Raw genomic sequence first — 26,989 nt, 5'->3', positions numbered from 1 at the left:
AAAATAATAAATAACTGAAGAAGGATCAAATATCTGCTAACAAGAAGAGAGCCTGCCTCGCTGAAGGGGGAGATAAATGATCATTTGTGGGAGAAAAAAACTACTCAGTTTTTAATATTATTGAATTACATATTTTTGTTGAATATTATTCAATTATTATAGATATATATATCTAGTACTCTCTGCAGTTGAGTAAATAAACCACCATTTGAAGACATATAGAAGTAGATTACACTGTTCCAGTTCAAACTGCCCATCTGGAATAGCAGTTACATCTAATTTAGAGCTGCCAATAATCCTTAATGCTTCACATGTGTCAGTATGTGATATATGTATGTTTCAATTTGCTTTGTCAAGATTTTCAAGGTAATAAATAAACGTATCAGCATTAGCACTTAAACACTCTGAGCAAGAACTGTAAAGTAATTGATGGCTTTGCTCGGCTATTTCCAGACAATTTCCTCTCACAGCAGCACTCAAGGAAACCTATTATCAGGAGAGTGATGCTAACTGAATTCAGCACAGGAAAAAACATTAGTCATTATAAACCTGCTCAGAAAGTTTATGTACCTCAGTGTAGGAAACATCCCAATGTTTGTTTTGCTTTAATAGCCTCAGTGCAGCAACAGGCAACTGTAAAGACACTAGTGGGTGTTCTCGGGGTTAATATGTTAGCAATGAACCACACTGGCTTCAACACACACGGAATACGTTTCGCATCTACTGTAGACAACATACATAGTACATACAGGTACATAATCAGATGCTGTAAATTGACTGGCTTGTATCGCACACTCCACTGCTCCTGCGAACATCTGCATTAGTGCAGCCTGTTAAGTCGATTCTGGCTGCAGCAATGGCTTTTACAAATGGTGAGGGAGTGTGTGAAAGCAGCAAAGTCATGAAATGATTTAAATAAAGGGACACTTTGAGCAATGTCAGACCCAGTGGGTGAGCAGTGTGGAAATAAGCAGCCCATGTGTCAGCAGCATGGGTTGGAACAACATACAGCTACACATTACAAAAGGGATTTTTTTCCGGTCCTGAATTGTGTGCCAAGTGCGTAACTTATGCCTTGTCAGAACACAAACCATGTGCAAACTAGTCTTCACAGGCACATCATCAATCAATTGCAAAAAAGAGGAATTATGATGCTAATTTTCAGATAATGATGGTCAGTGAAGCAGTCATCACACAACTGTCCAACATTTGAAAAATAAGACCCTTATTATTATTTTTTACATAAACCAGTTGTTTCACCGAAAACAGGATTTTTAAACAAAGCTCATTTTTGTCTTGCCTTGAAAGGGGGGTGGCTGTCTTATGATTATGATTGTCTTACATTTGGGTGAATACAGTTTGCTGGATAATAAGGCACACTTATAGTGCAGTATATGGGTGAGTCATTTCTTGATTCATATGTCAAGACACCACAGAAACACAATTCACTGTAGTCGTAAGCGGAGCCATGCTTGGAAAGTCTGTGCTGCCTTGCTTTGTCAGAGGCCTTCACAATGCTCTTCAAATGATGTGTGAGGAGTATCACTCTACTGCAGCCATGCATGATTTACTCATTTTACAGTTTGGCCCCAGCACTGAACAGTCCTTGTTGCTGAGACATCTCTGTAGTGCCACACCCTCCTCTCTGACAAAGCAGACTGTTTTCTTCATGCAGTGCCTTTTTATAATTTGGTGGACTCGTGTTTAAAGGTACATTAACTGTTTGACGCATGTGGTTGTTCATGTCAGCATAACATCCTTTGAGTTATGACTTGGAGTTCTGCCTCAGTGAACTGGATGAGTTAATGCACCTTCAGCAGGTCTAATTTATGAAGCTGAAACACCCAAACATGAATATGTCAATGAGATTAGCGACCCCTGAAACGTTCATATGACTTGGAGGCGCTCTGTGAATACGTTTATAAATACAAATGTGATTGGTCTCATTGGCTTGTTAATGGTTCTTTTGATTAGGCTGGGTGCTGCGCCTGAATGGCTCCCTTGTTTCGTCCCTTGCACTATTTTCCATGTTTGCACTGATGTCATGCTCCTCTCCTCGCGGGCTGATCTCCTGCTCTACTTGTTTTGTTGTGTATGTCCATGTCATATGATTAGTTGTGTCAAAATGCATTCGTACACTCAACCCAAATGCATCTTAACATGCTGTATGTAATTATGATAATAGTAAAGGAATCTTTTTGAAATTATAGTTTCAACATCATTTAATGATGCACTGTAGTCAGGACAATAGCGTCTTTGACATTGCCATGGACTCCTTATGTTGAGGTTGAGCACAGTTTGTTTTGCGACACCGATCAACCTTCAATTTGTTTGGCTTTTCAAGCAATTTGTTCAGTTGCTGTGTATTGCCTTCCCCGCAGCAGTAGTAGTCATTTATGTGTTTTATCTACCTCTTGTGTATTGTGCTATTTATTTGTAGTTTTGTTGTAGTTAAGTTGACGTTCCATTACTGATCTAGCACAAGTCAAGCAGGAATGATGGTTTTTCTCTGGAATGTGTGAAATGATCACATGGGCCCTTTTTTATATCCGCCTGTCGGCATATCCATCTGTAAAAATGGATGCAATAATGGAAAAGTAAAGCGCAGTCAATTCGACATTAACATTATCCAGATGAATGTTGCACTTAAGGCACAAATGCCTTGTCAACACCCTAAATGACTCTAAGCAGTCGAGTGGAACACATAAACACTGACAAGTCCATTTTAACATTTATCCAACGACTCATTGAAAATGTGACGTAAACCTCTTCACAGTTAACAGTTCTAATAGAGTGAAGTGAGGTTACATTAGCTGGGAGCCATTTAAATCCCTCAGAATTCTCTTAACCCACATCACTTCACCTTCTTATCACAGTTTTGTTTTAATTCATTATTCAGATCTCTCCAAAGCAAATTTCTATTGTCTCAGAGAAAGTTGTTTTTGCCTGTGCAGTGTGCTATGACTCAAGAAAAATGCCTGTGTGGACTAAAAACTGTGTGCTGAGTCATGATGACATCATTTACATTACTTCATGGATGCGTCATTGGAGGCCTCTCAATTTCAGTTAGACTACTAGTGTCAGTTTTACTCTATTATGTTTACTTATTTTTCATTCAACATGTCGTACTTCCTCTAAGGATTATTGTATAAATGGTATAAAAAAGGCCTTCAAGCAGCTGCACAATGCAAAGGAATATTGATGTATTGTTTATTCAACGTGATTTATTGTATTTCCTCATGGCGAGGGGTGTTCCTTTACTCAGGCTATCAGGCTTTATCAGGGTTTAAATGATCATTTCAGAGGGAGGTCCAAATTTGTATAAAGGCCTTTTTATGATTACATCAAATGACGTTTTTAAATGTTTTTCTCCTCAAACAAATAGTCATACTTAATTCAAAGAAAATACTGTAAGGCTGCACAATATTGGAAATTAGTGTGGTATGGATGTCTAGATTTGCATAAACAATATTATTACGATATTTTTTTCTTTCACCTAAAAATACAATCTGCATGAACCATATAAAAAATGCAAACAAAGCAATTAAGCTAGCAACCCCTTTGCTTTAAAAGTAATAAGGAACAAATATTTACATTTATGTTGACCTTTTAAAGTCTTGTCTAAAGTTGCCTAATCCATTATTTTACAGACAAAAATAAAATTGACTCACGCATTTCAATTTACGCATTTATTTGCATTACATCACTACATCAGCGGTCACATGTTTTTTCTACTTGCTAACTTTACCTTCAACAAGAAACACTCTGTTCTTTTCGGCAGAAATTTAGTTTTTTTCCAGTCTCAAATTATTTTGGTATTAATGCTGTTCTTTAAACTCCAACGGAAACTTCCCAGCTTTACAGATGCCACGTCTGTTCTTCTGTGTTCATGGTTAAAGATGGAACGGAATGAACAGTTCATATACAGTTGCACTTGGAATGGTACAACCCCCTGTGGGTAGTCAATTACATTTATTTTAAAAATGTATAGATTTTCAATTGATGGTCAATTAAAATATATTTTTAAAAAGCGAACATTGTTAATGCAAACTAAAGCAAGTGCAAAAATATCTCAATCACCATCAATTTGCTTTCCGTCGTCATTTGTTAGAGCAGAATAGATGAGGTAGCGCATGTAGATTTGACTTTTTACATTTGTTGTGCAAATCGGACTCTCAGAACCTAACCAGTGTTTCTTGGTAAATACCATACAGTAGATCCCTGCTCTTCATAGGGGTGTTCCCTTCCAAGACCCCCTGCGAATAATGGACGTACCCATAAAGAATCATGAATACAGAAACTGCACCCTTTCTGTGGTCCATAGCAGTAGTAATTTCAATCAGTGCCATAGAAGTTGAAATGTTAGCTCTGTATCCGTATTGACTACCTGCTAATAATTCATTGTTATTCATAAATTTGTCCACTCTGTTATTAAATTGCTTCCCTTCTCGATCATTTTAGAAAATTGGGGTAGTAAGGAAACTGGTTGGTAATTTGTAAATTGATGTTTATCTCCATTTTTGAAAATTGGAACCACTTTAGCTATTTTCATTTTGTTAGGAAATTTTCCAGTCAGTTACTAACATATGTTAACGGTTCTACAATCGCATTGATAAAAAAAATAAAATAAAATAACCGTAAAAATGGGGGTGAGGTATATGTGTGTGGGGGGGATTAAAGACGAAAATTTTTTCACCTGTATCACATAGCTGAGAGGCAGTTTTTTTCTTGAAATATACATAACTTAGTAGCATATCTTCATATGTTGGTTTACAAAAGATCACAGTGGCCCTTGCATCCTATCATGTTTTAGTATGTCGGCCCCCCGGTGGAAAAAGGTTGGACACTCCTGTTCTAAACCTTATAATATGGTTGTCACAGTGATTAGACTTATTTTAAACTTTTTAAACTCAGTATACTGTATTTTACTTTAAGATGTGCAGTGGCACAACATCTCTTGTCAAAGCATCTTTCTGCTGGAAAATGTAAGTGAATTAACTTATGAGACAAAACCCTCTGCTGGATTTTTACACTACTTTGTATTAAAATTACTATTTAAAAAAAAAAGGAATTATTTAAAATTTAAAACAGGGAAATTTCAATCAGCGAAGATGCAGGGGAGCAAATGCCAAACCGGCGTGGCTCTACTGTCATTAAATTCCGATTTTTTTTTCAATAACCCATCCATGTCATCCATGACAGGTTTGAAGACCTCTGATTCTATCGGCTCCTCAGCCAGCCAGGTGACAGTCAGCTAACATCCAGGCTTACTGGGGAAGTCGAGAGCACACTGAAGCAACAAGAAGAGCCTCCAATTGCGCTGCTTCCCGATCACCATGTCTTTACCCAGCAGCAGCCCAGACCGAGAGGGCTCCAGCGGGGTTCCTTCACACTTGGAGTGCCCCTCCTCTCCTCCCGGTTTGGATCCAGATCCACTGTCGACTGGCAGCCCAGTCCTCAGCCCAGACTCATCTTCCCATGATGCAGTGCTGTCAGCTCCAGCAATGTCACCGGCAGACTCGGAGAACCTCAGTCCAGATGAACTGGAGCTGCTAGCCAAACTGGAGGAGCAGAATAGGTGAGCCAAGTATGAGTCTATAGCGACAGTCCAAAGAATGATATAAGTACTGCACTAGGATTTAATTGTCATTGGTTTGTAACATAACCTAGAATGGCATGAAGAAGAGCACAGACCTCTGCCAAGAACATACAACCCTAATATAGATCAGCTTCGGCCTATGCCTGAATTTTGGCAGAAGGATTCATGCATTATTCATTGCAACAGTATGGGAAATTACAAATGTATGCAAGGTTAACACAAGTGGAACAAAATATTTGCACCAAAGTTCTTTTCAGGGGTAAGCTAACAGTCTTGTCAAGGTACACTGTAGTATAGGTTTTTTGCCCTTTTATTGTAGCCCTAATACTCATTGTTGTGTACATTGTTGTGTTCGCTCACTAACAAGCAAATGTCAATGAAGACATAGCCCTGGTGGAGGTAGTGATTGTTAAATACAGTACAATGTTGGACAAACTCTTACAAACTCTTCTTCTACTTCTATAAGGTTACTGGAGGCTGACTCCAAGTCCATGCGCTCCATGACAGGCTCGCGGCGCAACAGCGGCTCTTCGCTGGTGTCGAGTTCCTCCGCCTCCTCCAATCTGTCCCACTTGGAGGAGGACACCTGGATCCTTTGGGGCCGCATCGTCAACGAGTGGGAGGAATGGAGACGCAAGAAGGACAAACTCCTCAAGGTGGATTGCGGTCAGCTGTCATATATACGGCGGCATTTGTCTTATGAAGTATAACAAAGATATGAATATCCTCCTGACTTGCAACGTTGACCTTCCATTTTGTGAATGTTCAGTAACTCTGTATTTTCTGAGTGATGACCCCCTATTGGTGGAGTCAGTCTTATTGATTTTCCAAGTGCACTGCCAAACAAACATGCCCCTCCTTACAGTGATCTGTTCACAAATTGAATGATTTACATTGCCTTGCTAACATGATCATGATCTTGGGGAGGTATGCATCATTCTAATGGAACAAATCTGATGTGCTAGATAATATCCTAGATAATAAATGTGACTGCACAAACTTTGTCTCCTTGGCCCTTTTGCCTTTCTGTGCAAAAGAGAAAACCCCAGGGAAGGCAAGATGGATTAGATTGTGCAGCCCTACCTAATGAAATGAGTGTCATGTGTTATATTACTTAATGAAGACATACTGTATTTATCTCTGGATAATGTGTATTTCTGTTCCTCTGTGTCCTCCAGGAGTTAATTAGGAAGGGCATTCCTCATCACTTCCGTGCCATTGTGTGGCAGCTGCTGGGCAACGCCACGGACATGCCGGTGAAAAATCAGTATTCAGAACTGCTGAAGATGTCGTCCCCTTGCGAGAAGCTCATCCGTAGAGACATTGCACGCACCTACCCTGAGCACGAGTTCTTCAAAGGTCAGGATAGCTTAGGCCAGGAGGTCCTCTTCAACGTCATGAAGGTGAGGAACAGTACAGCATTTTGCGCTGCAATGTTTGACATTTATGAAGAGGGGAGACTGCTGTCCCTTACTGTAAAGGTCTTTGTTTCCACTCGTGCCTGCCTTCAGCAGTGGGTAAGGTCATTTACCAAAAGATGCTTATTAATGAGTGAGCATGTACTGTATGCTGTGAGAGGCTCAAATAATGTACACACTATATTGTGACATACTACATTTTCCTCTGCTAATCGTGGCAAAAATACAATAATTTACTGTTAAAAAACCTCACTCTTTCCGTACATTAATTTGATCAGAAATGTATCCTGATAAAACTATTACTGAAAAGCTTAACATGATGACATATATCTGGTAGTAATATATAGTGTAATCGTAATACAGTAATCCTTCACCACTTTTGAGCTTTGAATTTTGCGGCTTCACTCTATCACGTTTTTTCAAAAAGATAGTAATGAATAAATCATGCTGTTTCATGGTTGAATAGGACCTATTGTTAGTTGAAATATATGCATATTTTGCGTATTATTTGCCTAAATTAAGCATTTTCAAGCATAAAAATGGCTAAATTAACTGAAATACAAATATAAGGCATTCAGAAGACGCTGTGATTTATTGTATGCTACACTGGCCACTAGGTGTCAGTAATTGATTGCCGGAACAACAGGCTTTTAATGCAGGTTTGGAAAAACAAATCTTTAAAAGACTGGTTGTCTTATATTCGGGGTCGACAGATTTATGTAAACCAGTGGGTGGCACCAAGTTACTTCTCAAGGCGAGTCGGAACTTTTCTTTCTGTCACTTACACACTCATCCTCTACTCGGGGTGATCTTTTATCCTTGCCAATACGGTATGTTATTATAGTATAGTACATTGTATGAGTAATTTGATCAACCAAAACCAACTTACAAAATACAGTGCCGGCCAGCAACAGAGGGAGGTTTTGAAACATTTCTTACTTCTGTTAAAAAGAAATACATCCCTAATGGCACTATTCTGGAAATTAAAACATGTGAAATGTCTGTGTCAGCTAAGGTGCTCTTAAAAGGGACAATGTATCATAAAAGTCATTTGTATGTGTGTGTTGTTTTAGGCGTACTCCCTTGTGGATCGAGAGGTGGGCTACTGCCAAGGCAGTGCATTCATTGTTGGTCTGCTACTTATGCAGGTAAAGTCACTATGATAATTAGTCCCACTCAATATAGATAACTACTACAAAAAACACAGTTACAATGGAACATCCAGTTCAGGCAACATTTTCTGGCTAATTATGCCTCAAAATTCACAGTGATGCTATAAATGTTGTATGAATGCGATCATTTGAGCCTGGAATTAATCAATTATTTCCTTTTGGGGAAAAACTTGAATAAGTTGGAATTCAACCAGAGTTTTCACTTTATTTTTAGTAATTATTATATGTTATAATACATTTTACACCTAAGTAATGGGATTGACTGTGAAGTAACAATCAGCACAAGAAGTATTACCTGTTTTTTGGCGGGTTTTTGGGTTTTTTTGTACTAATGGGGGAATTTTCCTCTCCCAGATGCCTGAAGAGGAGGCGTTTTGCGTCTTTGTGCGTCTGATGCAGGAATACCGTCTTAGAGAGCTCTTCAAGCCCAGCATGGCCGAACTGGGCCTCTGCATCTACCAGTTTGAGTATCTGCTGCAGGTACAGGGGAAGCAAATAATGGCTTTTATCCACAAGGAGGCAGCAATGTTACATCCATTTTTGATGCTGAAAAAAATGTTTGTTTTCATATCAGGAGCAACTTCCAGAGCTTAACGTCCATTTCCGGTCCCAGAGTTTTCATACATCCATGTATGCATCATCCTGGTTCCTCACCTTGTTCCTCACCTTCCTCCCTCTGCCTGTTGCCACACGTATATTTGATATTTTTATGTATGAGGTAGGAAGATATGAACATCTTAAACTGGTCTTTGCTAAAGTTTTGTTCATGTTTGGTAAGCAAATAAAAACAAGCGGTATGACGTTTTTACAGGGCTTGGAGATCATCTTCCGTGTGGGCATGGCCATCCTGCAGTACAACCAGACAGATCTCATTCAGCTGGACATGGAGGGCATGTCGCAAGTAAGCAACCACTGCTGCAGATATTAGGTTTATGTACAGTATATATTATATATTTAACATATACAGTAGCACACATCTGAATACATTCAGTTAAGCTGAAAATGTAATCATACGCTGACCATAATTATAATTAAGTACATTTTGATTTTAAATGGGGATCTTCTGGCGGGAAATGATATGAGAAAATGACTAAGACGTCGTGTTAGAGGTATTCATGGGAAGAAAGAGAACAATTACACAATTATTTTGACATTTAAATTGTGAATATATGCTTTGTTATTAATTTGTTGTTGATATCTTTTAGACACTTTTAATACATGACACCTGGACACATCCCAGCATGTAGAAACAAACAAGTATTTCAGTTGTTTTTTTAACACAAAAACGTAAATTTTGTATTCACAAATGAATTGAAATAGGCTTAAAGTCTTATGTGTGTATTTACTTATGGGTTGTCGACATGGAAACGACAAGCCGGCATTTTCAGATTTTCCCACTCTGGAAGCTGTTTTCAAAAATACAGTTTCAGGTCACCCAGAACGACGTTTCTATGTGGATGAAAGGCTGAAATGATAAAATACATGACTGAGCTCACCATTTGAAAATGTTTCTGTGTGGATGGCCCCTTATTGGCTGACAAAAAAGCTACATTCACTAAGCTAGACATAATTAGTGTCCAAAGTAAACAACATTATGCTATTTCTCCATCCACACAGGTATCTTATAACTAGGATTGCGCATTATTTCAGACACATCGACTCCAAGGCAGAAGCGTATTAGAAAGTATTTAGTAACAAAAAGCGCCGAGTATGCTCCGTTCATTCATTCAATTTGTATGCATGAGTGCGTCTCACCAACTCACTGAATTATTGGAGCCACTAGGTGTCGCTAAAAAACAACCACCACCCCACTTTAACTTAAAGGCAGCACAGTAATCCCTCCTTTATCGCTGCTCATTGGTTCCAGACCCGACTGTGATAAATGAATTTCCACTAAGAAGGATTCCTTCTTTATAAATGGAATATTTTTATAGTTTGAGCACAGAAAACCTATTAATGACCTTCTAAATAAAACAGGTTTTAACATTATTAGAGTCCTCTAAACATGAAATAACACCCATATGTTCACCTTTACACTCATATTACCCAACATAGCGGGTACATTCACAGAAAATAAGCTATTTAAGACATAAATAAGACTTGCGTTGTGTGTTGCAATAAATGTGTTCTGGGCGTGTGGACAGGAAGTGGCATCGGGGGTTCAGAGTTGAGTTTTAGCTGGGTTACGGCCGCAACAGTAGCCTGTGGTGTTATTTTGATGATGATTATTGTTGTTATTATTATTATTATTATTATGTTATTATTGTGCCTGCTGTGAGATAATTCAAACTTGCCTGTTGATCAAGACTGCATATCGCATATTGCATATCGAATGCATCGTCTTAATGTCCTATATTTGTATTTTAGTTCATTTTGCCAATTTTATGCTTGAAAAAGCTTAATTTAGGCAAAAAGTACATAAAATTTTTTTAGATATGCAAACTTTTTTAAAATTGATATTGACAGCATGACTTAGTAATGTATTTTTTCAAAAACCTGAGTGAGTGAAGGAATTCGAACCGTGATGTGGCGAGGGACTGTACACCTGACTATAAGTCGCAGGACCATGCCTTATGAAACAAAGTGTGGCTTACAGTCCAGAAAACACAGTACATTTTTTTTGTCATTTACAGCAAAAATACTCTTTCGACAAAGGCAAATTCACTTCCCTTGAAAATGCGTTCAGGGCATGAATAATTTGGTTTGCATGTATTCCGTTTTTGTGGACGCCAGTGATGTGATTCAGTGCATGATGGCTAATATTTGCAACATGCAAAGTATGTCTTTTCTTGCATCTAAACAGTTTATCAGGGGTTATTCCAGCAGCTCCAAATCTTCTATGTTCTTTATAAAGTGTCTGTGTGTAGTGCATTCAATATGAGGGAGCATCTTTGTAGCTTCACTAATCCCTCATGTTGCTCATGTCTTCCAGCATTTCCAGAAGGTGATCCCCCACCAGTTTGACAGCTGCCCAGACAAGCTGATCCTCAGGGCCTACCAGATCAAATACAACCCCAAGAGAATGAAAAAGTAAGGGGTCCTCATTACCTCGTAGCCTCTGGCAGAGCCAAATTATTCTTTTTAATCATTTCATTTAAATACGGGACACAAAAAACACAACAGTGTCTGTTTCCACCAGGCTTGAGAAAGAATATACCACCATCAAGAACAAAGAAATGGAAGAACAAATTGAGATCAAGGTGTGTGTCTGTTTCAAGGAAAGTTAACAATCAGTCATTTATTATTTGAGCAGGATAAGTGGTAGTAAATGGAAAGCTGGGCAATTGTTAGAACATTTCAAGATGAAATCATATGAAACAAAACTAGCATAACAAGCATCATGTTATTGTTCTTCAGGCAGTATCAGTTTTGTGTCCAGCTCTGTAACTGCTCTGTCTGCTCTTTTGTTCAGAGGTTACGCACAGAAAACCGGCTGCTGAAACAGCGGATTGAGACCTTAGAGAAGGTAAGAGATGGACCTGAGGGTAACATAGTAGTACAGCCATATTAAATACACTGTACCACATTATATTGTATACACTCACAAGCGTCACCTTTACTATTATCAGTAATATTGTTGTCACATGTTTTAGAGATATAAAAGTGCACAGCATCATACTGACAGGTGTTCCTAATATTTGAATGGGATAGTTCTACACTACACTTTTACATCTCAGGTTTTGGTGTATACTCATATGTATACTCGTATCATGTTACAGACAGCTTGTTCTTTTTCCTCCTATTTTCTGAGTGATCTCACTGCTACCTTTTTTTTTTTCTTCCTTACACTTGTGGTTTCCCTACATATGTTTCAATGGAATCGGTCCTTATCCCGTCTTTTTTTTCTCTCCTACTTTTGTTGTGGTCTCTTCTCTTCCTGGGATCCTGCTGCCTTTCACTCTCTGTCATCTCTGTTCTCTTGTCAACCTCTTGTTTCGTTCCTTCATTGTGCTGTAGGAGAGTGCTGCTCTGGCAGATAGACTCATACAGGTAGAGTACTTCTAAAACATGCTCCTGCTGACTTCACTGTCCTCTCCTTAACTACAATCTCCCTTCTCCTCCTCCTTTTGTCCGCTCTCTCCTGTTAAAAGTTACCTTTAACGTGCATGAATAAAATACATGTTAACGTAAAGGTCTTCACTCCACAAACCTGCTGTGTTGACTGCAAGTGCATGCACTGGACATTCTAATATGAGATCCTGCATGTGGCATGTAAACACTATTACAATGTTATGACTTCAAAATTGATAATTAAGTACCCCAAGTAATTTTTTGCTTTCTTTCTAAGAGGCCTTTCATAAAAAACGTGATAATTGTCAGCCTTCTGATTTGAGCACAATCTGTTCAGGTGCGTTAGCCAAGCAGATTTTGAAGCAATGATCTGTTTCATGACCGCAACTGTCATACAAGTGTAAAAAGAAGTTAACTAACTAATGTGTAAAACAAAACACTTAAACAGCCCACCAGTCAGCGGGTTTCAGGTTTAGGAGTCCACTCCATTTTTCCCCAAATTTTGGGTCAGTTTCCAAATTGTATGACTTTTCGGGGCGTTTAAATTTGAGAGTTCCACTGTATTTCATTGTGAGTGGCCCCCGCTGTGCAACTCTCTCAAAGAAAGCAAAGAAAATAACAATTTTTACTCCAATAATTAAACAATCCTTTAAGGCAGGGGTGTCCAAACTCCATTCCCCAACCCTGTTGTTGTGCTTATTGGATTAGATCCATCTCCAGAACCCTTCCCTTCTCTCTTCAATTGCCATTTTTCACACATGCAATCCAGGTTTAAGCCCTAAATATGCCTCATGCACTTATTAAACGCATTTTGAAGTATAACATGTATAGGTACTCACCACTAATGAATGATTATGTAAGATGTTTTGTGGCCAGATTGAGTGTCAAAGCTAGTGCTTCTGCAGCTAAACTTGTACTATGGTGCGTTTAAGGACTGCCGAACAAAGATTCAACGATTCAAGGTTCAAAGTGTTTATTGTCATGTGCACAGTAAAGAAACACGTTTCCCTGTACAATGAAATTCTTACTTTGCTGTCCACTCAGAGTACCAGCATAAAAAATAGTAGAGGTAGTATAAATATAAGAATAGTAAAAAATAGTATAAAAATAGATAAAACAACATTAAAATAAATCAAGATAATTATTAAGGCATAAAATTAGTATATACAAATGAAAGAAGTGTGTGCTGTGCAAAAAGAGAGTATTTCAAGTATTGAGGTTGGTATTAAAGTGTCTGTAGTGTACGTAATGTTCTAAACAGCTGTTTAAGAGTCTGATGGCAGTGGGGTACAACGAGTTCTTTAGACGGGTTGTCCTGCATTTCACGCTCCTGTACCTCCTTCCTGGGGGCAGACGTGTGAACAGTCCATGTTGTGGGTGGGTGGGCTCTTTGATGGTGGAGGCAGATCTCCTGTGGACTCTCCGGTGGTAGATGCTCTGCACAAAGTGCAAAGTGCAACGCTTTTATGAAAAAACATTATCAGCAAAACATAAAGAAATACTGTAAACATGTGAAAAGTACGTATATTATCACATATTTATAAATGATTATCAACTTATGGTGAATGAATACTTTTACACAGAAAAAAATTCCTATTTTCAGGGAGAAGAAAAAGAAAATAATTTTTGACCACAAATCCACAAATGTGGACACCACTGCTTCAAGGCTTAAACATCCGCCATACTACTAAATTCCATATAGAAGCATGACGACACAATTTCTTTGCCTACATTGTCATTTAGTGTGCATACTTAAAGGTTAAATGTTGAGTGCTGACTCCCGTCCTGCTATTGGTGTCCTATTCCAGGGTCAGGTCACCAGGGCGCAGGAAGCGGAGGAGAACTACGTGATCAAGCGTGAGCTGGCAGTGGTGAGGCAGCAGTGCAACACAGCCAGCGAGAGCCTGGAGAAGGCGCAGGACACCATCAGAGAGCTGCAGCAACAAAAGGTAAACTCAAGAGACGAGGATGTTAATCTGTTGCTTTCAAAACAATACGTTTAAAACAACCTTTTAAGCATGTGCTTCAATGGGGCAATCACTGTAACAAAGTCAGGTTCCTAACTTTCCTATGGGTCTTTAGTGTGTGAAAAAATGTATATTTTTAAACAACGTCATTTTTGAGTTAATTTAAGCACCAATAACAATGTAAATGTTAAGCATATTTAGCTCAGCAGCGTTGAAAGCCCCTACAAAGTCATTTTGCTTGTCTAGTTAAGTGGATATTATACCGCATCACATACAATATATTAGTCGTTAGATGGGATTGAACTCGTGCGTCAGCATTACCTGATATCTTTATATTATTCATATTTATTTCTTTGTCATTATCGCCGAGGCCCAAACGAACTCCACTCCGGTCAATATCTCAAAGAGTGCTGCAATGTTTGTTTTAGTACACGGAGCAGTTTGTGAGCGGTCTGCAGACGCAACTGGAGCAGTCCAAGCTGCGTGAGGCGGAGTTGCTGGGAGCGCTGAAAGAAATGCAAGACAAGGTGCTCGATCTGGAGAAGGTGAGCCTGCACAGAGACACCAAGTAGGTGAACACATCTTAATTCGGCAGCCACAGTTCAAAATAGACCCGCACAATCCAATAAAATCCCATACTGAGAGGTGTTGCTGTAACATAATATTTTATGTCTTTGTTCATCTCAAAACTAGTAGCAATCATGTTCAAATGTGGGTGGCCATTTTTTTAGCGCAATAATCACAATTATCATTTGTAGAAGTCATTACTTCTACAAAGAGATACTATAAATTCATTATGTATTAAGAGCTAGTAGCCTGCAGCATTTTGCAAATCAAATACAAAGTTCACATAAACATTGTACCAGATAACATTCAGAATCATTATTGTATCATTACAGCTTTGAAAAAAAAACAGGAAGAAAAACAAATTGAAGCAATGCTGGTCACAGTAAAAGAAACCAGATTCATGAATAAAGTTTAAAGTTTAAAGGGAAATCCTTTGGAGGTGAAAATAATTAAACATGATTATGTTTAGCTGACGTACCCTGTTTACTGGGAGCATGTTAACCATGTAGTCAAGCTTTTTTGCTACCCAACACAGGGGTCAGCATGCCATGGATTCATTCATGATTCATGATGTTATATTAAATATTATATGCTGTAATATTTTCAAATGTTCTACCCCCAATCCAGAGGAGCAGCTGTTTACCTGATGAAGACAACATGGCAGCTCTGCAGGAGGAGGTGAAGCAGATGAAACTGAGGGAGCTGGAGACGCTGCGCTCATTCAGAGAGATGCAGGACTCTGTCACTGAGCTCAATCAACGCTGGCAGGTGGGAGCACACACACACACACACACACACACACACACACACACACACACACACCAGTTTCTCTGCTCTTATGATCCAGACATGTGCAGCAAAAGTGGATTTATTAACTTGTCTTTGCAGCATCACATGTCCCGTAGCGGCAGCACTGGTGGTGGCGGCAGCCACTGGAAGGAATCGCCAAAGAAGAACGCAATGAATGAGCTGCAAGACAAATTGATGACCGTCCGACTGAGGGAGGCACAAGCCCAGGCTGAGCTTCGAGAGGTCAAACTGAAAGCTGTTCAGCTGGAGAGCCAGGTCAGACATACTGTACAATTACATAGCATTGCATCAGAGACATACGCATGTATTACAGTATGTTTAAATTGCGCAATATGCACGTACGTATGACGCTGTATGTGTATCTTTGGAGGCGAATTATGTCACTCTTAATTTTACGACATTACACTGCAAAAACTGAAATCTCATTTATTAGAATTAAATGTCACACACAACTTGACATGAGACTGTGCGCACCGCTACGGCACCTTTTAATAGTTGGCGTACACACCTTTCGGAGACATGGCAAAAAGGCGACGCACATTTTAGGTGGTGAAGTGAAATCATATGTTAGAAATAAACACGCAACGCAAGCCAATAAAGATTTATCCATCATTGCATGAAAACATCATGCCATTATTTATTTAAAACATTTGTGGGAAGTGTTGTTATTTTACATGACTTTAGTAGCTCGTGGTTGCACACAAGCATGATCAACCTAGTAAATAACGGATTGGAAAAGCTTAATACTTAAAACAACTAACCACTTAAGCTTGACCCCTTCTCTTCTAGAATCAAATCCACAACAAACAGATTGGTCGGCATGAGCAGGAGCGTTCCGCCCTCCAGGATCGGCTCCAGATGCTGTCCAATCAGAATAAAGCTGTTCAAGCCCAGCTCAACGAGATGAAACGGAAGCAGGCAGAGTGGGATTGCAAGGTGTGGATGGAGACGAAGAAAAGGAGTGAGGTGGTAGTGTGAGGGAGGACAGAGCGAGGTGGAGGAGATGTGATCATAATGTGTGTAATCCTGGACAGGGGAAGCATGGTCGATGCAGAGAATAGAATGAATGAACAGCAATAAAGGAGGAATGCGCTGATGAGAAGGTGTCCCCTCTCACATTGTCCTTTTTCACAGAGTAAAGAGGAGGTGATGGCGGTGCGCCTGAGGGAAGCAGACAGCATGGCTGCCATGGCTGAGCTCAGGCAGAAGATAGCAGAGCTTGAGATACAGGCAAGTCAGTGTGTGTGTTGTGTCTTTGTGCACTGTGCATTGTGACCTTTTAAAGTCAGGATTATGGTCCTGTCTCAAGGTGCCAGGGTACGCTGCTTAGCTTGACGTATGCCTCCAAAAAAAATCTTACCTCTGATCATAAAGGCTGTGATTGGTCAGCTTTTTTACATTCTCTCCTGTGTGTATATGACTCATTCAGAGGGTGTACAGCCCTCCTTTGCGAATGCCTTCTCTTGATTTCAGATCAACATTTGCAATAAAACTGACTGTTGGAACACGTCGATTAGTACCAGCTCCAATAACAGTCTCTGTCTCACTTTAATTTCCTTGTTCTAAGCTAACAACAAATAGGTCACAGAGAGTTGTGGTTGCGGCAGATTGACTTGCAGGTTGACTCTTTCGACAGAGAATTGCACGTCACACACTCAACCCCGACAAAGAGCTATAAAAGGATCAAGACAACGTCGGCATAGTGGCTAAAACGAATAATAATCACGTGTGTGTGTGTGTGTGTGTATGTGTACATTTCAGAAGGAAGAAGGGCTGATCCAAGGCCAGCTGAACCACTCTGACTCCAGACAGTATATCAACCGGCTCAGGGACCAGATCACTGAGCTCAAAAATGAGGTTTGACACACACACGCACACACGCGCGTTTCACCCTTTAGTTGAGACCAAGTGGTGAGTAATGATCATGTTTTAAAATGTCATCATAATGTGGTAAAAAGTAATCGTGCAATATGTAGGTGTCACACAGCACGCAGCTTCACCACCTTATTTGTTACATCTCTGCACATATTGGTTTTCCTTCCAGCGTCATGTCACTTAGTTTCTCTTCATTCTAACCCACATGTGGGCAAACGTCTGGGCTCAAGGGCCTCTTTTTAAAAGGGACAGATGGGTAATTGAAAAATGATATATATTAGTATAGGTATAGTGAGGTATGTCAGTATCTTGTTGTTAGTTTTGAGGTTGCAGTGTGAGTTAGCGGTGGCCGTGGTTTATTTGTTTAATTTGTACTGTATTTAATACATACTTAAGAAGTTATGTTACATTCCACTTTGGTGTTGTGAAGTATTAACCCAGAATGCCAGGACATAGTGGCTGGTGCAGTTCTTTAGGTAGCACAACACACAAAAAGCAAAGATTCAAAATAGAGGTAAGCTAGGCACTACCTTAGCAATCACCATGGCAGGTGAACTACACAAACGTGCACAAAAAGGGAATACATCCAGAAAACAGAAAAACTGCTTATGTAGAAGCAAACGGGGCATAGAGCACAGCGGTAGCAGGAGTCCATGGGAATGCACAAGTCCAAGCACACACAAATGTCCAACGTCGCAAAGATAGAGCAATGAACCAGCGACTCGCAAAAGCCCCAGCAGAACTAAAATAGAGTGCAAAGCTCCCCAGCACCCTCCAGCCTGGGAAAACTAATACCAAACAGGAAACAGCAATTACTAAATAAAAATGCAGAACAGAATTTATTTTATTGATTTATTTATTTATTTATTTTCTGCAGAACAGAAATTAATGACAGAAAGGGGGGAAAAAGTCCAAACTGTCAAGCGGAGTGTGACATTGCATTAAAGAACATCACAGAGGTGTGTGGACGGAAGTCACCATTAGATAGTAGATAGTAGATGAACTTTTAGCCAGTTGTTGCGAAAAACAAGCATGCTACTACAACCACAAAGGGTTGTGGAAGTTGCATCTTTACCAAAGGGTCTTAACAGTGATGGTTTCCTGCCATCTGCTGCCGGGAACCTCTGCGAACATAAACTCCATCAGTTCTTAAGCTGGCTATACAGTACTTTTCCCACCCAACTCCTCAAATGTAGTTTTTTTTGTTGTTATTGTTGTGTTTTCCCTTTTTTTTTGTTGTTTTCTTTGCATTTCAACACACACCTCCAGACAAGTGATGGTGACTTTTTTCCACTTTTCACAAAATGTTGCTCTGTATTGTATTATACTATCATACATTTGTATTAAATTAGCATTGTTATGAGAGACTGTATTTGCAGTCTGGCATTTACTTGAACAGAGGTGTTTATTGCAGCATTTGCATCTGTACAAAGAGGGATTGTTTTGAAAAAATATCTTCTTTACATTAAACTTTTCAAAACGTTTAACGATGTAGTCATGTTAACATTCTCCTAATTGCATTGCGCTTTATACCGCGGGCAGTTTTGTGAAGACACGTGCATGCACAGTAGCTACTCTGCAGCCTTGCTAGCTCCCCCACAGAAGTCTTGTACGTGCACGAGTGCAGCCTCACAGCAAATACCACGTCCACCCACAAACAAAATGAAAGGCCCCTTTCACTTCCTTTTTTAAAGAATTATCATTAAAGTCAAAAGGAACTTTAATAATGCTTAGTTTAGAGTAACAGTCTTCTGTGCTACTCTAAGATTTAGTCCCCCATCTTGTAGATGTGTAAGGTACCCAAAATATTAGTAACAGCTCTCATTACGATACCACTTGCGAACTATAACCACAATAATAAACATATGGTTAAATTAATACCTCTCTGGTGGCGTCAATCAAACCTGAGCATTGTTATCGTTGTAAAGGCACTTATATTGGTTCGTGAACTGGTGGTCTGACCTTGTCTTGCTCATTCAGAGAGTGCCAGTGCGTGACAAGAACTCTTAACTGAGGGGGTGTAATGAGACTCCCCGCTTCACTTTCTGCCCCCCCACCTTTCTCATCAAAGCAATGGTTTTGTAATGCAGAGTGAAACTAGTACAGATGAATAAGCGGCAAACCATTTAGAAAAATCTCAGTGTAGCGCTCCAAGGCCATCATGGTATGCTTGAGTCATATGCAGATTGCTTATGCAGTGAGAAAGAAGTTTGTCAGGTGAAGCAGGTGTTTGACTTTGTTTTCTTTTCACCTCACACGCACACACAATGTAGGGATTACAATGCTTTAAAGACCACCCCTCACCTTTTTGCGCACTATAAAATGCCCCGCTTTTCACTTCTTACTTGGCTTTCCACAGCTCTACTTGCTATTTTTGCTCATTGGTTGAGCAGATTGGGATCACCGTCACATTTGAGGACACACAGCTAGAAATGGCACACGTTAACATTAGTACACCCTTTTGTTGCTGTGCCTCGTAAGCTCAGGGTGCTGCGTTGTTATACTCCACAGTCTCCACTTTACTGCACTGCTCCATTTTCTTGCTGCCCTCAGTCTCCACCTGGATACATGTCTGTTCGCCAGAGAGAAGTAAATACAGGCGACCTTCACTGTTGTTTATTACCTCGTCTAATTCTGATTGATGCGTTCAGTTTGGCCTGGTTTTTGTAGTTTGCTGCAACTACTGAAGCTGCATTGTGTTCAAGTAGAACGACACAAACCGAAGCAAGTCGCACCAAGAACCACTTCTGTGCAGTGCAAAAGGGGCATAAAGATATAAAAATGTACTTTTAGAATTGTCGGTTATTTTCTAAGATATGTAGGAGAGCTCTAGTCTGACTATACAGGACATGGTCAAGTTATGCTGAAAGTCCAAGTCCTATGTAGTCAGACTACAGCTGTCCTACCTATTCTTTTAATATCAACTGATGAAGCCTGCTCAGGCTAGATATGACAGCCCTAGTCTGACTAGATAGGACTAGAGGTGTCATATTTATCATATATGACAGCCATAGTCTGACTAGATAGGACTAGAGCTGTCATTTATCATATATGACAGCCCTAGTCTGACTAGATAGGACTAGGGCTGTCATATTTGTCATATTTGTTTTCATTTATCATATGTGCCATTGCAGATGCTGGTGATGATCTGCTTAAACCCTATGGCCTCTTATAATCTGCTAATAATAAATACTGTAAATCACCTAATAACAGCTCTAGTCTGACTAGATAGGACTAGACCTGTCCCACCTAGTATTTTGAACATGGTCCGATGAAGCCTGTTCGGACTAGATATGACAGCTGTAGTCCTATCTCGTCAGACGAGAGTTATCCTACCTAGTCTTTGAGCATGAACCGATGAAACCTGCTCAGATGAGAGGTGAAACGTCTTCTAAGAAAACCTGAACTTTCCACTTGCGATCGATTTGATGCTCTGAGGGACATCCCTGTCTGAAATGGCGCGCTACTTGTGTTTCCAGATCAGGCAGTTGCGAGGGCAGAAGGCAGGTGCACCGAGCTCCAGGCTCACTACAGGAGGCGCCAACTACCAAGATCTCTGCCTGGCCAGCCCCGCCTCCGCAGAAGGGGACTACCTAAGCTCAGACGACGACTTCCTCCACAGCCCGCTCCCTGCTAATGCCCTTTACCCGGCCATACCAGGCCCGTGTCACTCGGCTGCCCGCCTGGACAGTGAAGGTAGCACAGACAGCGAGGCAGAGGAGCGAATACCACCCGACCCCCAGCAGCTGTACGGCAACATGGTATGCGCCAAGGCGATGGAGAATTGAGGCCTGGAGGAGGAGGAGCTCACTGACACTGACAGACCTGCTCCTTTAGCACCTCAGAAACTGTCCTATATAGTACATATCTAACCCAAGACACAAAGTGGGCTGAAACTGGACATTCAAGACTTGCTGCTGAAGATGGACCACTTGTCCTAAATCTCCTGACCAAGGCAAACAAAAAAAATACAGCCCTTCTATAACTCTTGTTCCTGATTGGGATCCACTATCGGACATATTCATTTCCTGTCATGAGAAAAACACACATCTGTCCTCCCTGCCTTCACCCCTAAAGGTCTATCAGCCATCCACGGGGCCCTCACATCCTAATTGGAAGAGGCCGGGGGGGTAGAAGAACACGTCCAGCGGAATATCACCAAATACATCTTGTCCTCATGACCATTTCAACATGCTTCACAACACACACGGAGCGTTCAAAGTGCAAACATATTCAAAAAAAAAAAAAAAAGTTGCCAAATCTTTTTTTGTTTGTGTTTTAAAGTAATTTATATGTTATGTAATTTATTTTGATATGTTTTTTTTGTTTGTTTGTTTTTTATATCGGTGTGAAACTTCCCTCCCAACCCCACCTCGTGTGCCAACCCAGAGCCACCGTAACAGCCGCCTGTTTACTGTGACGCTCGGAAAGACACTAAACGTGCTGCTATGGTTTATCTCTACACTCATTTGCATACTGAGATGTCACTAATTACTTTGTGTGGCGTCCGTCACCTTGTGTGTGTTTGTGTGGGAGTGTGTGTGTTTTGTGTGAATGGAAAGTTTTGACATTTTATAAAATATGTTCCAGACCTCCCCATCCACTAATGATAATAATAATAATAATAACTGAAATCCAAACACCCTGAAGTGCAAGAACTTTGCTAGATGATGGGTGATAAATACATAAACAATTCAGTGTTATGTTTTAAAGTGTCTATTCATTACTTGGCTGCAACCAGCAATGGTGCCGTTGATTCAGTCCTAACTAGCTTGCTGTCTAAAGAAGGAGCATCCAGAAATCCGTTTTCTATACTGCTTGTAATGGTTGAGCTCGAGCCTATCCCAGCTGTCTTCGGAGAAAGGCGGGGTACAGCCTGGACTGGTCGCCAGCCAATCGCAGGGCACGTATAGACAACCATTGACGCTCTATTCACACCTATGGACAACTTAACCTAACCTGCATATTCTTAGGATGTGGGAGGTAGCTGTGAAACCCCACGCACGCACGGGGAGAACAGTGCGGCTGAAAGAACATGTGTAAACTAACTCTTCTACTACTCCTGAACCACTGCAAACGAAATGGTGAAGATTTGGCAAAACATGCACTCCTAATGTGTTGCCTGTGCTATTATTTTTCGGACCAACACACCACATGGTGGCGCTGTTATTCAACCCCAAAGTTTGGGCTTATAAATCAGATTGATTTGAAATTTGTCACACAGCTCAAATGCACGTTACAAAACACCCATCACAACCTTAGGATGATCTCAAACCATCACAAAATTCTAAACGTATCTTTAGGGGACAGACTGGCACATCTTCAGCAATACATGGTGGAAAAACATCAAGCAAAACATTCATGCAGGGGCACGGACGAGACTTTGCAGCTAATCGTCCGTAAGTCTTTGACCGTTTGTATAATGATTATAAAACTTGGAGGAGATCTGCATTACAGTACATGCAAGCTAGCATGTCTTCCAAAGCATTCTGACAACAACCCAGAGGGGGGCATCACAAATCATTTATAGCAGACCTTTGGGCACCATTCTGCTATGGACTGCACTGAAGCAGGAGTTCAGAACATTCCCACACAAATTCTCCCGCCATTTAATTGAGCGCCAATCATCAGATGCCTATCCCTAAGCATCTCGCAGAAATGCGCACATTTTTGTAAACGTCTAAAAAGATTTTGTCCCTTTATAGCTGAGGAGGTAACAATCTGTGCTGTTTGTACCCAAGCTGTTGGAAAGTGTCATTTACTTCTGTGGTAAAGAAAGTTGAACCATTTATTGGATACTCGTGCATCATATTATATAATAATTATCGCTTTGTCATCTTTTTCAACTTAGTTACCAAATACGGTTCCTCGGACAGACAGCAGTTAGCATACAGAAACTTAGTTTGATCATTTTACTCAGCACCATGTCAGTAAAGTTAGCACAATAGTTAACACATCATGAAATCTTACAGTTGTAGTAGTGGTGATAGCAATCCGAATTCCAAGACATTGCAGCATTAACATGATTTTAGCAGTCAGCGCTAACTGGCGTCACGTGGACTCGGGTAAGCTAAAAGCTAAGCTAACAGGCTACTTCTTTAACTTAATGACGGCAAGCAAACATATTTCGCCTTAAATGTCAAGCTGTCTTTTATTTTTTTGTGAGTCCTCTGAGTGTATAAATCCATGTTTCAGCTCGCTGAAACGGATTCATATGGTAACGATGCTAACAGTAGCAGCAGTCTAGGTGACATATTTGATAATATTGTCAAACAATATTACTTTGGAGGTTGTCAAGTGTGTGGTGATTGATGAAATATCACAAGATTTCAAGGGAAACCTCTGTTTCAACACTGAAGAAAGCTAGGGTGTTATATGTTCTACTTTTTGCACTACAGAGAGAAACTTGCTAACGGAACGGAGTGAAGTTGCCAGATATTGATGTACTACTCTACTTTATCATGGGAAATTGTTTCCCCTTTCTACATTATTATCCACCGTCTTTCAAAAAAAAAAAGCAAATAATGAAATTGAACACCTTCACAAGAGTTCAAGAGGATGTTGTATTGCCAAGCGCATTGTTGCAAATAACAGCCTTTTAGCGGTGATTGCTGGATGTCACAACTCTGCACTAGAATCAGTTTTGACATGTTGCAATGAAGTTTCACTCAAGTTCCTTCTGTTTCTCATGCTAACTAGACTGTAGAGACTGTGATTTTGGTTGAATGCATGAATACCGAGAAATCTGAGCATCCTCGAACTTAATGCTGATACCAGCATGTAATATCTCTTCCGTTTGAACTCGAAGATAAAAATGTTTTACCTGGTTTTGGGGCAAGCAAGCTATTACGATAATTTTTCTCAGTTCAAACACCTATTGGTTCTGAAATATCAAACTTGTTCTGCAAGAAGATCATGTCATGGTATTAACTTACTAACAGCAAAGCATTCCAGACAACCGGGGAAGTCCGACATTTCCTACTCGGAAAATGTGCATGGGGTTGCAACAACGGTGGTGCCCTTCTATGAATGCAAAATGTCAATTTTAAAGGTTATATGAACTACATTTATCTATTTGTTTGTTACATAGCGAGACCTCGGTTAGCATCATTAATCCGTTCCGAGTCTAACAGAATACATTTTAAGAAATAATGCAAATCCAATTAATCCATTCCAGACAAAAACGTGTTTTGATAGTTTTACATGCAGAAAACAATTCAAAATGCATATAAATAATGAATGGAAGGGATTAATGAACATTTACCAATACTTTTACCTTGATTGAAGACTTTACTGTTGACAAAGTCGGCTATGAGGCAGCAGAATCCACACCGACACCATTTTTTGTGTTTTGCTGTGAGTTATTTGTTGAATTCAGTAATCTTTCTCACCTTGTCGCTTCACTCAATACTTCCTTTGCCTCCATTGTGGGTTATTTTGCAGTCCTGATCGATAAGAGAAGCAGAGACTTGTGGCGCACCTGTGTTAGTTAGCAGAGAACCACAGAGTCAACTGCTGATAACGTCATAGACGGGCAACAGAGCTTGGGGGACAAAGACTTTTCGGTTTCTATGCTAACATGGACGTTTTGCGATCATGTTATTAGTTGGACTCGCACAGTGTATTAATAACACGACAATATGCATGCTATATCGTGTGCCAACTGGGAAATCTACGCGAACCGAGGCAAAATCTTTTCAACGTAAACCGGAAAGTATGCTAACTGGGGTGTACGCTAACAGAGGTTCCGCTGTACTAGATATCAGCATTTTACACAATTGATTCTACATGGAAAATAGTGTGAAGATATGCCTCTATGTCTTTTTTGCATTCAATAATTTACCATTGCGTGCGTCATAGAAAAATCTCGATCTGTATAACATACAGCCATGGGAAAAAATTATTAGACCACCTTGTTTCGTCACTTGTTTGTTCATTTTAATACCTGGTACAACTAAAGATACATTTGTTTGGACAAATATAATAATGACACCAAAAATAGCTCATAGAGTTACATTTTTTGGCAGTACAATACCATAGCTATTGACGTGAGAACCTAAGTGATTTTGGTGATCGGAAAGAAAACCATGGAAATGGCTGGATATCTGGCTCTTAAATGAAAGCTGTGTTGCGTATTAGGCTGTGTTGACGGCTTGAAAGCTGTCGATGCGGTATGGTTCAAATGTAAAAAAGAAAAATGTAATTCCTGTATTGATATTTTAATTTGGATGCACACCAACATTTAATGGGTTATTGCTTGGCACATATGCCACCCCTCCCCAAAGTTTCATGAAAATTGGTTTTGTTTAGTTTGTTTTTTAAATGAGGGTTGAAAAAAAGGAATTTCAACTGGAAAAGATGTCTACGATCTTTCCGCATCGTTGGCTATAATGTACAACGTTCTTTTTCAGCACATTAGCCATGTTTTTTTTTTGTTTTGTTTGCTTTTGATTACAACGCTTTGAGGTCGAACTTTGGAAGTGGGATATTTCCTACTTCCCAGCAGTCTGGAATGCAACATTGTTTTGATATCCCCCTTTACCTGGAGGCTATTTGCACCTGGCATTGCTGTGATCTGCTGTGATGTATTCATTTGTATGGACAGTTGCACTCAAATGGTGAACTCTTGTTGGAAATTGCATTTATTTGCAAAGTCTAGTATGAATTTTGCAGGACTGTAGTTTGCAATAAACCAACAAAATCCATTACAGCCTCAGTTACGGTAATCAATTGGCCATTTATTGAAAGGAACCTCTACAATGGGGTTTAAATGATTTGAGTGCAACTGTACATAGTGCTCAATTTCTGCTCATCAGTGTTTAGTAGTTAAATGTATTGACTACTTTCACTTCCAGGAAAGTGCAGTATTTTGGTGACCTGGTAAAAAAACACATACTGTACAGTATTGTAATCAGTGTGTGTTTATCATATGCTCCACAAAGACTTGAGTGAGTCTGGGTTGCCTTGACATTTAAGAGTTTTCCCACCAATAAATGCCATTACATGAAGCTCTAAAGTGACGGTGCTCTGACCTAAACACTAATTACAACTACAGTACTGTGACAAAGCATTTTGTACATTACTTTGGGAGATGCTTGCGTTATCATTTCAACCACTGCCATCAACCCACACAGTGGATGGTGATCATTGAACATCATTAATGTGCCATAAACATATCGTACGTACCTTCCTTTGTCCTCCCTTTTGTAGCAAGAATTGTGCTGATCAAGTCAATTTAGCACGGACTCGGATGTGACGGCACCCTTAACCATGTGGTGTAAAAACCCTTCTTGCATTTCAACTGATGTACTTGTCAAATACATTTAATACAACTAAAAGTTATATTAACTCTATTATGATGGGATGATTATTTTAAAAATGGCATCTATTTCAGTGTTGTGTGTCCTATGAATGATACAAAATAAAACTTTGACATTGCACCTTTTGCAAAGGTCTGGTTGTGGCTTGTTACATGGATTAAAGGAACAATATGTAGAAATTTGATCTTAAAATAGCAGCTTGATAAATGTCTTGATGGTACCATTGCATTGTAAAAAGGAGAGGTGACAC

The 26,989-nt window shown here is 39.9% G+C and overlaps 1 protein-coding gene across 3 annotated transcripts in view; it reads left to right on the top strand.

Moving 5' to 3' along the window:
• Nucleotides 1-26,864, top strand: part of evi5l (ecotropic viral integration site 5 like) — a 33,237-nt gene extending 6,373 nt beyond the window's left edge. The window contains exons 2-20 of one of the 3 annotated variants that reach the window (XM_054778390.1): nucleotides 5,203-5,578; nucleotides 6,066-6,255; nucleotides 6,778-7,002; nucleotides 8,091-8,165; nucleotides 8,544-8,669; nucleotides 8,764-8,907; nucleotides 9,001-9,090; nucleotides 11,122-11,219; nucleotides 11,329-11,389; nucleotides 11,602-11,655; nucleotides 12,147-12,179; nucleotides 14,009-14,149; nucleotides 14,596-14,712; nucleotides 15,362-15,502; nucleotides 15,623-15,799; nucleotides 16,334-16,480; nucleotides 16,679-16,774; nucleotides 17,306-17,401; nucleotides 20,899-26,864. In XM_054778390.1, the coding sequence (XP_054634365.1) occupies nucleotides 5,337-5,578; nucleotides 6,066-6,255; nucleotides 6,778-7,002; nucleotides 8,091-8,165; nucleotides 8,544-8,669; nucleotides 8,764-8,907; nucleotides 9,001-9,090; nucleotides 11,122-11,219; nucleotides 11,329-11,389; nucleotides 11,602-11,655; nucleotides 12,147-12,179; nucleotides 14,009-14,149; nucleotides 14,596-14,712; nucleotides 15,362-15,502; nucleotides 15,623-15,799; nucleotides 16,334-16,480; nucleotides 16,679-16,774; nucleotides 17,306-17,401; nucleotides 20,899-21,207 (2,562 nt within the window). In that variant the 5' untranslated portion in view covers nucleotides 5,203-5,336 and the 3' untranslated portion in view covers nucleotides 21,208-26,864. Of the gene's footprint in view, nucleotides 1-5,202; nucleotides 5,579-6,065; nucleotides 6,256-6,777; nucleotides 7,003-8,090; nucleotides 8,166-8,543; nucleotides 8,670-8,763; nucleotides 8,908-9,000; nucleotides 9,091-11,121; nucleotides 11,220-11,328; nucleotides 11,390-11,601; nucleotides 11,656-12,146; nucleotides 12,180-14,008; nucleotides 14,150-14,595; nucleotides 14,713-15,361; nucleotides 15,503-15,622; nucleotides 15,800-16,333; nucleotides 16,481-16,678; nucleotides 16,775-17,305; nucleotides 17,408-20,898 lie in introns of those variants that run through there. The other 2 variants (XM_054778391.1, XM_054778392.1) reach the window with 2 other exon arrangements.
• Nucleotides 26,865-26,989: the final 125 nt, after the last annotated feature.

This window comes from Dunckerocampus dactyliophorus, chromosome 6 (genome assembly GCF_027744805.1).
Source record: "Dunckerocampus dactyliophorus isolate RoL2022-P2 chromosome 6, RoL_Ddac_1.1, whole genome shotgun sequence".
Classification (NCBI taxonomy): domain Eukaryota; kingdom Metazoa; phylum Chordata; class Actinopteri; order Syngnathiformes; family Syngnathidae; genus Dunckerocampus; species Dunckerocampus dactyliophorus.
This window is presented reverse-complemented; position numbering and strand designations above follow the sequence as displayed.